This window comes from Anser anser (genome assembly GCF_964211835.1).
Source record: "Anser anser genome assembly, chromosome: 1".
Classification (NCBI taxonomy): Eukaryota; Metazoa; Chordata; class Aves; order Anseriformes; family Anatidae; genus Anser; species Anser anser.
In genome coordinates, this window is record NC_139720.1 from 189,949,649 (window position 1) to 189,963,054 (window position 13,406).

The 13,406-nt window shown below is 45.5% G+C and overlaps 1 protein-coding gene across 6 annotated transcripts in view; it reads right to left on the reverse strand.

Annotated features, from left to right (window-relative positions):
* MTUS2 (microtubule associated scaffold protein 2) overlaps nt 1-13,406 on the reverse strand; it is a 298,437-nt gene that overhangs the window by 18,353 nt on the left and 266,678 nt on the right. For 5 of the 6 annotated variants that reach the window (XM_083849406.1, XM_083849408.1, XM_083849404.1 and 2 more), the window contains 2 exons: nt 10,846-10,912; nt 2,690-2,904 (listed from right to left, as the gene is read on the reverse strand). In XM_083849406.1, the coding sequence (XP_083705532.1) occupies nt 2,690-2,904; nt 10,846-10,912 (282 nt within the window). The remainder of the gene's footprint in view (nt 1-2,689; nt 2,905-10,845; nt 10,913-13,406) is intronic. The other variant, XR_014588415.1, reaches the window with a different exon arrangement.

A 13,406-nucleotide genomic window follows, 5' to 3' on the forward strand; every position in this document is an offset into this window, starting at 1 on the left:
AAGCAGCCTTGTGTGTTTTGTTATGCTCAGAGCCGGGGGCTTCTCCTCTCCAGAGGGTCGGCTCTGCGAGTGGAGCAGGGGATGAAGAACCACAGATTACAAACCCTCTGGGTCTGCAGCTGCTAGGGATCCTTACTCCTCAGGCAACTCGGTTCCTAGGCTAGCACAATTCTCCTTATCCTTTTCAAGGGCAGCAAGGCCAAGAAGTGCTGCAGGTGAGCAGCTTTCCAACCAGCCCTGTCAGCCTCTTCAACAAGAGAGAGGCGAACACCAGATGGGTGTAGCTGAGTATGAATTAGGAGGAAAAAACTACTAAAACTCCTCGTGAGGTGCTGGAGGAACTGTGGATTGAAAAGACAGAGATACCAGGGTATCCACAACAGCAGTTTCAAAGCAGTGGAGAGAAATGTTTGCATTATCTCCTGTAATTCTGGGAACAAAGAGTTGTGGAGCAAACTAGAGGACTGGAGGAGGGAGAACATTTGCCTCTCAAAGGTAAAAATGTGTCTATTGCTTCAGTGTGGTGATTAATAGAACTACAATAGATGAGAACATTAGAAAAATGAGCACACTGATAGACAAGTCCTACTGTGACTTGTGTAACCCACACTTGCAGGGATCAGCCTGAGGGGAAAAAACTCACCATCCATCCTTGTGTTCCTGGGAGCTTACAGGAACACTTCAAAGAGGAGCAGAGGCAAAGAAAATAACTTGCAGAACAAATTCATTCACAAATGCTAATGCCTGATGAGCCAGGAGGGGCAAAGCTTGCAGCTAGAGCTAGCATCTCTTGAAAGACAAACTGGCACACTGACACAGTGAAGGGGAAAAAAAAGATGAATCTTATGAGAACACCACTCCTCCTTCATATCAGAAACTAAGGCAGAAAATTTGAGGGGTTTTGCAAGAAAACCATCTTTTATAAACTGAAATGAGAACCAAGAGACATGGCTCAGCACAGATGCTACACACTTATAAAGAAAGATTTTGAAAACTCTAGTTTAGGGCACAAAGGGCTATTTTACAGCACCTTCTAACACATCTTTAAAAATCAATGCAGTAACAGAAAAAGGTAGTTTGTCCAGGACAGAAGAGCCCAGTTACACAAAGCCTTTGTGTTGCACTCTACAAGCTCTGCAAATCAATAGCAACTAACAGGCACAGCAATTAAAATGGGTAAAATCCAGAGAGAGTGCTTCAGACTCCCCCACAGAGGAATCAACCCAAAACCTTGCACAGGAGAAAGAAGAAGAAACATCCTCAAAAAAGACATTCGCTGGAATCAGCTGTCAAAGATTACGAGTCCATTGATGGCAGAGCAAACAAACAAGAACCCAGCCAGCATCTTGGGGTGGGAGCTCTGGGGAGGTTTTGCTGACAGCTCCTTTTTGAGGGAAATCTACAAAGGAGCCCGTAACAGAGCTCTGCTGCACAGAGCCCAGATGCACACAGCACTCCTGTCCCCTCTGCTTTCACGGTGGCACCTGGGGCAGCAGGGACACGGGCTGGGATGCTGTGTGCCTGTCTGTGTGTCTGCGTGGCTGTGCTGTGGCCAGCCCTGCTGTATCATTGGCATTATGCAGTAAATCTAGCACCAGGCAGCCACGGCACCAGTGACATAAAACTGTCATCATCTCGGTTTCTATTTGTGCTCCCATCCCAGGATTTTTACAGTACATCAAGTACAGGGAGCAAATGGTGTCATCTCCCTTTTTTTACAAATGCTTGAGCTTAAAGGCCCTGGGCTGCAGTCTCTGCTGCGCCCCAGCTTGATGCTGGGCACACTGCTATGCACCCCATAGCAGTGGGGTCTGTGGCACGTCACAGCTTTATGGTATGGTTTGCAGAGTGTACCTAAATGCCACAAATACTCAGGTAAGAAAAACCCTCGTGTGCCGTGTTGCTGAGCAGTGGCTAAGAGTGGCATCTGGAAAAATCAGAATGGTAACCAATGTTCACAGAGTACAATGCATAACATGAGAAAAGACCAGCTGCAGGCATTATTAGCATAAACCGCAGCAGGGCATTCAGTCACTGTGAGAGTTCCCATAGGTGTGTTATCATTATCATTCACTTCAGCCATTAAAAATACAACTAAAGTAGCTGTATGTGGGAGCATTCCTTCCTACCTACATACAGAAAGCAAAGCAGGAAAAATGCTTGGTGTTTACCATCTAAGACATTAGATTGAACGTTGGAGCAGAAATCTTGACACCTGGAGTGTCTCACCCACTTGATATTTAGGCTATGTGTTACACGGGTCCCATAACTTCACTATACCACCACCAGCATTTGAAATAATAAGGGGAAGGGCTCTATTGGCTTTACCTCTGTGTAGCAGACTCTTGGTCAACCATTGGTTTCATAAGAATTGACTAGAATAGGTGGAATGGGGAGCAATTATGTGTGGGGAGCAGAGCTAGTCTTAATATTTGTGTTAGCTGTAAAACATATGGAAGCATGTAAAGAAAAGGTATGGCAATGTAACACGTTACTATGTTGAAACACCATTAAAAATACCATTAAATAATAAAGAGGAAATGCAGAAAAGATAGTCTAGAATATATTCTTCTAGTCATCAGTTCGTTACCAGTATCTTCATGTTGGAGATCAGCAATGTATTTATTTCATTACCTGAACTCAGTACTGGCATGGTCTGCTTTTCAACAGCAGACAGGTTGGAACTGACCTGGTGCTGATGCTGGGACCTGACCCGCTCCAGCTGCAGCCTGTGCTGCTCCTGCAGGCTCTCCATCTTGGCGCTGTACTCCTCCCGCAGCCGCTGCTCCAGCACCTGCAGCTCCTCCCGCTGCTGCCAGTGAAGCTTCCTCGCCTCCTCCTCGAAGCGCCTCTCCAGCTCCTCTTTCTCGCTTTGTAGTTTCTTCCATCTCGCCGTGTTGAGGGCTGAGGACACCAGACCACACAGTCAGTGAGTGGTGGCACCAGCTCTGTGCAGCGCTGAGCACAGTGGTTCTCGCCAGCACTGGGTCTCCCATGAATACCAGTCATAAGCAGGCTCTCACAGACCCTTCTCTGTCTCCCTCCCTCCAACACACATACACACAAGCATTTGTTTAAACAGAGGCGCTGGCAGAGTCCTGCAAAAGCCCATGCAAACCTGGGGTCTGGTTAAATATAATAATGATAATAATAAAAAGCAGGGAACTCCATGGACTTCCATCCCTCTGCAGGGATGTGCTCTCAGGGCCAGCACAGTCTTGGATTTGTAAATCAAGTCTCTGGGGCTTCTACTTTGTCTTGGATGCCAGAAATGGCAAGTGAGACAATCACTTGACACAAAGCCTTTCATCTGTGATACAAGATTTTCCTTATCTCATCCTTTCAAGACATGGCCTTGGCCACGGCCCCATGCGCATTGACATACTGGGAAGCAGAAAACCCCTGGGTTCTCGGAGCATTTTGTGCACATTATCCGGGGAGTATCATTGGCCACTTGACTGAAAGAAGATGTATCTCATGCATCCCATTTTCCATGTGTTAGAATTTCATAGGCCTGTCTCTTATATCAGCTCCATCAAGAACCTCTTAAAACCATTAATGCATCCTTGTAAACATTTTCATATTCAAACCACTATCTTGTGTGCTTCATGGAATCAGACAGCACCCAGGAAAGGCAATCAGAAAGTGCAAATTTTTTACTCTTGTGAACTAACCCAGTGACCATGTCTCTAAACTCACAAGAGTGTCTACAACTGGTTTCCAGAGGTGCAACTCCAGCAGTTCCATCATGTCAGGCATGTTCAGTTTGTTTCCCCATTTTTTCCCTCCCCTGTATCGTTCCCTGAGTCCCAGGATAGCACTGCTACAGAGCTCTCCTCAGCTTTTTACTTTGCCACTGAATGGCTGTAATCAATTCAGATACTGAAGGGCTGGTACAAGTTGGGCAAGTTCAGACGGACTGCATTTAGAGAGCAAGTCTGCTCATTTGCAAAGGTCCAACAAGTAAGACGTGATTAAAATCATCATGACCATAACGTTCAGAACAACACTAGAGAAAAGATATGTTTAAAATGGCACTGCTAGACCTTTTTTTTTTTTTTTTTTCTGATTTAGACCCATAGCTGGTTTAGAAAAACAGTGAGCTTTCAAATACACCATCACCCACTCATTCTTCCCTTGCCTTTCAAAATGCATGTGCCCTGCATAGACATGTATGGCTTTGTAAATTGGTGTACTGGAAGCAGCTGTCTCTCTGGGTAGGCAACTTCTGACTATTTAAAAAGTGTATTTATCCTATGACTGCCTCATTATGTTTAAGGTTTGCAGGAAAAAACAAACAAACACATGTTTTCCTGTCTTTTTCTATGGCATCAGAATAAGCTTCACTCTGCAATGGTGCGGCCTCACCTCAAGTAGTGTGTGTAGTTTTGGGCACCACAGTATAAAAAGGGCATAAAACTATTAGAGAGCGTCCAAAGGAGGGCCACGATGGTGCTGAATGGTCCAGAGGGGAAGACATATGAGGAGCAGCTGAGGCCCCTTGGTTTGCTCAGCCCCGAGCAGAGCAGGCTGAGGGGAGGCCTCATGGCGGCCTGCAGCTCCCTCACGAGGGGAGCGGAGGGGCAGGCGCTGAGCTCTGCTCTCTGGGGACAGCGACAGGACCCGAGGGAACGGCATGGAGCTGGGACAGGGGAGGGTCAGGCTGGGGGTTAGGGAAAGGTTCTGCACCCAGAGGGTGGTCGGGCACTGAGACAGGCTCCCCAGGGCAGTGGTCAAGCACTGAGCCTGCAGGAGTTCAAAGAATGTTTGGACAGTGCTCTCAGACACATGGTTTGGTTTTTGGGTGGTCCTGTGTGTAGCCATGAGTCGAACTCAATGGTCCTTGAAGGTCCGTTCCAACTCAGGACGTTCTATGATTAAGCTCACTTTTACAGAAGAGCAACCATTTGTCTAAGTTGCCTACTGCTGCGACCACAGCTCATATTAGATGTATCCATGTAAGCTACTTTGGGCACCCAAGCTAACCATACCCTTTCCCACACAGCTATTTTTCATCTTGTTTTCAGCTCTGCTTCCTCACTTAGTGGCCAGTAATACCAAAACTTGCTCAGTATGTCTAGACAGATATCACTGATGTGGTCCTGTTCTGATCCCGACATTTTCCGGAGCATTAAAATGGATGCTGTGCCCCTTTCAGGCTCCCCCTTCTTACAGAAAGGGAGAAAGTGAGGCTGAACCAGTGAGCTTAGCACAGCAGCAATGGTATGTAGAAATCTTTCCCACCTGCCTCATACCTGACCTGGAACAGCTGTAATGTATATAGTTATTAGCTGAAATGGCCTGTCTCTTGGCCATTTGGATTACAGCTGTACACCCTCTCTCTTTCTTTTGCTTTACCAGTTTTCCTTGGTGTGCAAAGCTACCATGGAGCTGGAGGACAAAGGGTAAAGCCTGCAGTTCTGGATTCAGAATAATTGAAACTTACTCAGGCTGTAAATTGGAGCTGTAATGAAACCTGTCTCTCTGCTGCCTCTCTAATGAGATTACCCAGTGCACAGGGAGGGCAGGCAATGAAGTGGCATGTTCCAACCAAAAGAAAGTCAATCTGAAACACTTTCCAGGACCTGAAAGGCTTTCCGTAACCTGAAACACAAAAGTGTTCACGCCTTGCAAATCAAACCCTGATATAGATGTAAAGTGGAGGGAAGAGCAAAGTGGGAAAAGTGTGTCTGTGTGTCATTTACCCCAAAATGCTAATGGAGGCAGGTAATGAGGCAATTTCCCAGGAAATTTGCCCTATGTTGAATATAAAATGCCTTTAACCAGAAGGAGCGTTCCCTACCACTGTCTCCCAGACCTAGACCTTGTGCGTGAGGTGGAGAGGAAAGACCGAACCTTCTTAGACAGGGGATGGCCCCTTGGGTCTGGGTCTGCTGGGACTCAGCAGAGGGAGACTCTCATGCAGACAACCACAAGGTCTGTGATTCCCTTATCTGTCTTGGGAGCAGATGATGGCATGGGAGAGCCTGCCATGCTGGAGCCAGCTTTTAACCAGACTGAATCGCCTCCAGCAAGGAGGCCTGAACAGAAGACCCACTAATTTTGCTGGAAAATGTTGAATTTTTTTTTTCAAACTTCAGGATATGGGTACTGTAAAACTGAGTTCCTTTTGTGGAAAAAAAAAATCACTAAGAAAAGTTATATCTATGCAATACCAGCATGGAAGGAAAGGCACAAGACAAGCAGAATGCAGCTGCTATCAGCTGCTGTTGAGAAGAGTTAACAGCCTGATTTTCTTTTTCCTTCTCTGTAGGTATTTCAATTGCTGCTTACAAGCTGGAAATGAGTCTAACAGAAAATGGCATTTCCCAGGATTGCAGCCGTGCTGGGTTACGTGAGAGCAGCTGCCACTGCCTCCCTGCTCCCTGAGCTGATCGTTTCCCTGCCTCATTACACTGCACAACAGATGAGCAAAACCCACTTCAGGCCAGGCTGGGAAGGTGAGGGAAAGGCAGATGTCACTAATGGACTGATCCTCCTGCACAAAGCCAGCCCGAGGCTGCAGCCCTGCCTCTTTGCATTCCGCAGGGTAAGCCCCATGGGAACTGGGGGGCTGATGTCATGCGTACCGGGACCGGCTACTTCTGACATGAGAAATGGGCTCTTCGTCCGAAAGTGAGAGCAAACCATGCAGGCTGTATTCTTACTTCTGACCCTTAGCCACAGGGTCAAGACAAATCACAGAGCCCTCGCTCAGGCTGTCTTCTCTGATCAGGAGGCACATCCAGAGGGAGCTGGCGCACGGGCTTTCAAACTCTTGCAGATTCAGACAGTACAGGTTTTAAACTCTACATCTGATTGTCTTCCATTCATCCAGGCATTTATGTGTCTCCAGACCTCTCTCAACTCACTTCACATGTCATTTGTCTGACAGCAAAGGAACACGTAATTCTGGCATTTAATTTCCATTAGTTTGAGGCGAAACAGAAGGTGTTCAAAACCTCTTTATTCCAGGAGTCTCAGTGCTGCAGCTGAAAAGTACTTATATTTATAATTTATAAAGATGGGCATCTTGAGTATAGAACAATTGCTTGTAGTGTTTTTCTAGCCTTGTTATTTCTAGCAAAATACGTGAGGAAATCTTATTGCATAAAATAACAAGTCCCTCAGAGCTTATAGAGCTGTAGAGGCACACATTCCTCTCCAGGCTGAGACGGGAGAAGCACTTTCCTATTTCACTGCATGCTGGTTTCAGATGAGGTGTGTTACTTCACAGCTGTGCTAGAGGTAAAGGTGGATGGTGTTATCCGAATCTAAATATCCTGCCTGGGTCCAGAAAGGTACAGGTCTCTATAGGCTGGATTTTATACACATGGATGTCTCAGATTCCCTAGGGTGTCTCAAACAGCACCGGACACCCATATGTGACCTCGATCTCTGCTGCCTAAGATGGGCTTTGACACCTTGCTCACATGCAGACATTTAAAATTAGGGGAATAATTGTGATTAGGGGGACACTTCTGGACATCAGCCTGACAGAGCTGGACCACTCAGTGGATGTTTTTCTCTCTTCATTGACTCTGTGGGGAACCTTGAGGACCAACCTACAGCAGACATCCAACTTTACCCTATCTGAAGCTAGGTAAGACGGATCCTCATACACAAGCTCCATCACTGTTATTGCTTAAGCAATGATTTTATCTACCAAACAAAATTTCCTTAAAAATGCACTCTGACTCTTCTGAACAGTGGATTATATCTCATGGTTTCATTGCTTTGTATACCAGAATCCTGCAATCAGTTTCTGTTGAAGCCATGAGACACTATGTGCTTTCAACGCAAGGCACATTCAGCCCCTAAATAATAATTCTCAATTAGAGCTATTGTCTAAACAACTAAACATTGGACCAACCACCTGTACCAACCCTGACTAGTCTAGCCTAGTTTTACTGATTTATTCAGACATTTGCATCTGTGAGTCTTACATGGTGAACGTACACATGAGAAATCCGGAATTTCTGACCAACGCCCATGCTGTTCACCCGGGCTGATTATTTTTAAATGAATGAGAGACTACTTATCAAAGTGACTGAGACAAGTCAGAACTACAACTTCATTGTGAAAATAACCAAGTAGCTGGTTCACTCTACATTTTTCCTAAATTTTTACCTCGAATTGCTTGTGATTGCTGTTGTCAGGTAAATGACTGTTTTGTTCTTTATGTGCATAAAGCTTGTCAGAACGGGTAAAATACTGTACATCATATAGGCTCATCTGATGATGAGAACAACACAACCCTTCTGTTATGCAGGTGGGTTACACGTCTCCACTAGCACCCAAAACTTGCACTGCTTTACAGACAGTAAAGAGCTGCACTTACAAGAACTGCTCCCATGTGCATGGCATTGGCCACCTCACCTTGCTCGTAGATTTAAAACATGGTTTGTTTCACAACATTTTATGATTTTCTTCCAAAGGAAAGCAGGCTGTCCAGCATTTTTTGATTTACACTAAGGTCCATATTTGTTCACCTTCCATATGTACTGATACATAGCAGGAAGTGCACTACTGATGAATTTCTGCAGAGTGCAACACCTGCGTGTGCTCACATTTTGAGTCATAATTGCAGAATATTCTGCCAATCTTTCTTTAAAATCACCAAAAAAGACCCAAGAAATTTTCAACAGGTATTCTGAAAAACAGAAGAAAAGGTAAGACCACAATGCTGCCTCAAACCTCCCCTGGACTGAACCTGTGCAGGGTTTCTGTTTGCTTAAAACATGTACCCTCCCACTGCATGTTACAAAGACAGGCTGAGGGAGTGGGGGTTGTTCAGCCTGGAGAAGAAAAGGCTCTGGGGAGACCTTACAGTGGCCTTCCAGTACCTAAAGGGGGCCTACAGGAAAGCTGGGGAGGGACTCTTTGTTAGGAAGTGGAGTGGTGGGACAAAGAGAAATGGTTTTAAACTGAAAGAGGGTAAGGTTAGGTTAGATATAAGGAGGAAATTCTTTACTCTGAGGGTGGTGAAGCCCTGGCACAGGCTGCCCAGAGAAGCTGTGGATGCCCCATCCCTGGAGGTGCTCAAGGCCAGGCTGGATGGGGCTCTGGGCAACCTGGTGTGGTGGGAGGTGTCCCTGCCCATGGCAGGGGGTTGGAACTGGGTGGGCTTTAAGGTCCCTTCCAACCCAAACCATTCTGGGATCCTACGATTCTATGATTCCTTCTACCTGTACATCTTCTGTCTCAGAGTTGTGTGGAGATGACTACCTCTGATGGCTTACCAGCCATCCCAGTCACCTTTAGTCAACATCTCGCTGCCTCCTGGAGTGGTGGTTTGTTCAGGAGCAGGTGGCTCCTCTCCAGCACACATCCCCACAGGACCAGTGAGAAAGCCCATACGTATCTTTGGCTCACCTCCCTTCTAAAGCAGTACAGATCAGCTGAAATCACGGGCTGTTTTTCTGAAATATTTGGGGTTCCTATCAAAACTGCCTCCGTATATTCCATTCGGACTTGGTTTTATGCAGAGAAGATATCTAATGCTGCATGCACAAGAGCAATGGCAAGGGCAGGCAGTACAGTGATCTCCTGTTAGTGAATATGCTGCTCCGTGACCCCAAAACAGGCAGAGAGTTATAACCCTGGCAAAGTTCTCCAGCAAAACCACCAATGATTTGTGTTCACATCAGCTGGTGATGTAAATGGAAGCAGAGCTCTTCATCTCCAGCACTCTCTTTCCTCCCCATGCTGCCACCAGTTGAAAGATCTGGAGCAGACCAACTCTCTGCTCCCTGCTGGAAACCCGATGGATGGAGAACATAAGCAATCCCAGCCTGCTAAAAGAGGCAGGGCTTTCAAATGAGAAGTGGGTATTCAACGGAGACTTTTGGATGTGCCCTGGCCAAAGAAAGCACCAGTGGAAGCAGCTCCTCTGTGAGAGCTGCGGTGATGCAGGGGAAGGATGAAGGCAGATAGGAAGGTATAACTGGAAAAGTTATTTTGCTATTGCCAGAGTATCCTTTGGCCAAGGGGACAATAAAGCTCTCTGTGAAATGAGAACCAGCCTAAACATTTCAGAGGGGCACAGCAGGCAGCACAAGCTGTGGAGCATCAGAAAAGGTCTGTGCTCAGCTCTTCTGTGGTGGCTTGCCATGGGCAAAGTGAAGGCAAAGCATAGCCCTACCTGCCAGAAAGGATCTACAGCCATGTCCCCCCAACATGGGGGTTGGCCTGAACCACTCTGTGCTAACCAGACCAGCCTCCTGCTGCACAACATGATCCCTGCTCAGTGCCTGACCCAGCTCCTGGGTCCCACAGGCAGGGAAAGCTGAGAGGTCCTGCTCAGAGATCCAGCAGTGGTTGCACCATGTGTTGGTACTTGAGGTGTCCCCTGCCCTGACCATCCTCGCTCCAGGTGTCCTGCCTCCTCTTTATTTGCCCTGGGGTAGATGACCCCAACTTCTTACCTGTTCTTGGGAGATTTCAGCCAAAAACAACTCAATTTTTTGGCTGAACCCAGCACAAAAGCTCACCTTCTCTCCCAAGAGTTGTGATGCCTTTACCCAATCCCTGTCTCTCCTGCCTTGATCAGAAACCAAACAGAAATGTGGCACATGTGGAGACACAGGGAATACACATACTGAATGTGACACATTGCATTTGCTGTCTTTAAACTGGGCAGAGGCTTCAGAGATTTTAATACTCAAGTTTTGAGCCTGCTGTGCTTTGGTTTGTAACTGGACTACGAAACATACAATCACAAGTAAGCGATGCCTTCCCAGTCGCTGTGCGCAGCGGTCCCAAGCTCCCCCTTCTCATCACGCTGTGTTTTCTCACTTTTATAGTCACTTATGCTTTTATTATTACTTTGCTTGTGCTACTTACCAACTTCATCCCTGATCTTTGCAATCTCCACTCCTAAATTGTTTATTTTCACAAGGGCATTTTCTTTCTGTTTAAGGAAGAGAAGAGAGAAAAAATATATATAGTCCCCAGGTATATCCCAGATAAGCACTTTCACATGTTCATTCAGCAAAGCAGATTAGATTTATTCCTCAGATTTCTTTTGGGGTGGCAGGGTGGGTAGGGAGGATTATAATGAACTCATTCAGTTTATAAATCAAGCTTAGGAGCCACCACTCATTAGCCACAAATACCTTCGTTCTGTAAGAATACACACGCTCATGTGCACATGACAGCACAGAATACACGAATTACTCCTACGTGTCTAAAAAGATATTTGCATTTGTTCAATCTGTGAACCATTCATGGTTGGACTGCGTGTACAAGATGGTATTAGTAGCTCTGTTAGATCTTCCATCTATTTGTGCCTGCATTTACCATAGTAACACAGTAACATAGTAATATGCTCACGCAGTTGAATTTGCAGAGCAGATTACTCTACTTACACCATTCGAGACACGGTGGGCATACCCTACATATACGGACACCGCTAATGGCCTGATGCTCATGCCTATTTCCACATTTACTTCTGATATTTTGTTGCCTGGAAAGAACAAGAGCTCCTTTCCTTGACCTGTCTCGAAAGATATCTGAATACTCAATGAATTAAAACATGAGCTGGACAAAGGAAAAATAAAACATAATTACATTAACAATGTTTGGTTTTACTACCAAAATGCAAGGGCTTTGGCAGTAGATATTTCACGAGTGTTGTGCAAACTGACAAAGAAAAGCCTCAGGAAAATCTATGGGAGTTTGGTTTAATGCAGTAAATCCCAGCTTACTGGTACAAGTGTAAAGGCACTTGAAGTTGGGAAGTATCCTGACTCCTGTTAGGAAGAAGGCAAAGGAAACCATCCTTCTGGCCATGTCCCCAGTGGTTAGGAAAACTAGATCAGGCTGCTATAAACATGTCCCAGGTTAGAAAAGGCTGAGAATCTTTAAAGGGCACCACAGAAAAAATCACATTCAAGAGACAAGGCAGTGTAGTAGCAAATGGAATTAAATCGACTCCTAGAAAGTAAATCTTTCAGCAATAAGCAAATAAGACCAATAATAATCTAATGAAAGTGGAAAAAAAAGTTTTCAGAGCCTAATGTTTCTCGTTACTTTTTTCCTGCATTTAACTTTAATGCTGTTAAGAGAAATACAGAACTGCTTTGGTTTTGGTAATACCAGGAAATTGTAATCCGGAATTCAAAGTAATCCCTTACACAGTGTCCTTTTTGGGACGATTTCTACCAGTTCCAAGGACCTCACTTACCAGAAAATTTTGCTGTAAACCAAACAATCAGCAGAGCTGACCGGAGAGTCCTGGGTGCCCGAGGAGCACCAGGCTACGTGGATGTCTTTCTTGCTCAGGTATGAGAAGAAGCCAGACAAGCAGCACTGGGCTTCTCCAAGCAGCTCCATACACTGCTGACTAATGCACAGGGCATCGTGTGCCAGGACTGCAGAGTCTCCAGACTGCATTAGGCTCAGAATAAAATGCAGTGGTTTTTATTATTTATTTATTTATTTATTTATTCCTGTAGTTAAAAAAAAAAAAAAGCCACAAAGAAATAAAAAGATCCAGCTAAAAATAGCTTGGTATGTTAAAAATCATAGCCCCTTACACAGACTCCTAAAACAGCAATCTTGCAGAGATAATGTTTCCCCTTTTGGGGAATATCACTGCATCTGCCCATGCTGTCTGGCTAGCTCACTGAAGTCATTTTAGGAAGTGTTCTTGACAGACTGCCAGGACGGGTGCCCTTGAAGGCATGTGCACAGGGATGTACTGCATACAGGACTTGCAGATGGGAAACATCCACTCAGGTTACCTGCTCCCAGAATTTAAAACAAGTTAGGGCAAGAGAGCCCCGCATAAATCCTTGCCAGCACCTACAGATGAGCAGAGCTGAATGGGATTGATATTATTCTACTTATACAGAGAAAACAAAAAGTAAGTTAAAAAAAATAATAGAAGACATCCTAGTTAAAAAAAAAAAAAGAAGTTGTTACAATTTTGCTCCCATGTAAGAAATACTACAGACTCCTTTTTTTACATTATCTTAGATAAGGTTTGTCATACCCTTGAGGATGCTCTCCAGAGGAGTGGAGAGTCACCATGGTGCCAGCTTTAAGATGCTGCCCCATAACTCATCCTCAAGCATGGGCAGCACCCCACTGGGGCAGTGGGGCTCCCACCATGCTGGGGCTGTCTCTCGTGCTATCTCAAGAGGCAAGGTGTAGCTTTGGCTAATCTTTGTATCAGCCTTGTGGTTTCCTGGACTTACAAATCCTTGACATTTTCTGGTACTATAACCTGCTTTGTCAGTGCAAAGTGATCGGTTTGGACTGCATGTGTTCCTGGGACCGGTGTCAATGCAACGCTAATAGGAAATGAAAAAGCCTCTCCTTGTTATCATCAGTGGGACTCTGCACATCACCAGCGCTCCAGTACAGCCAGGGAACTGGGAATGCCAGTACTTAGGAAACCA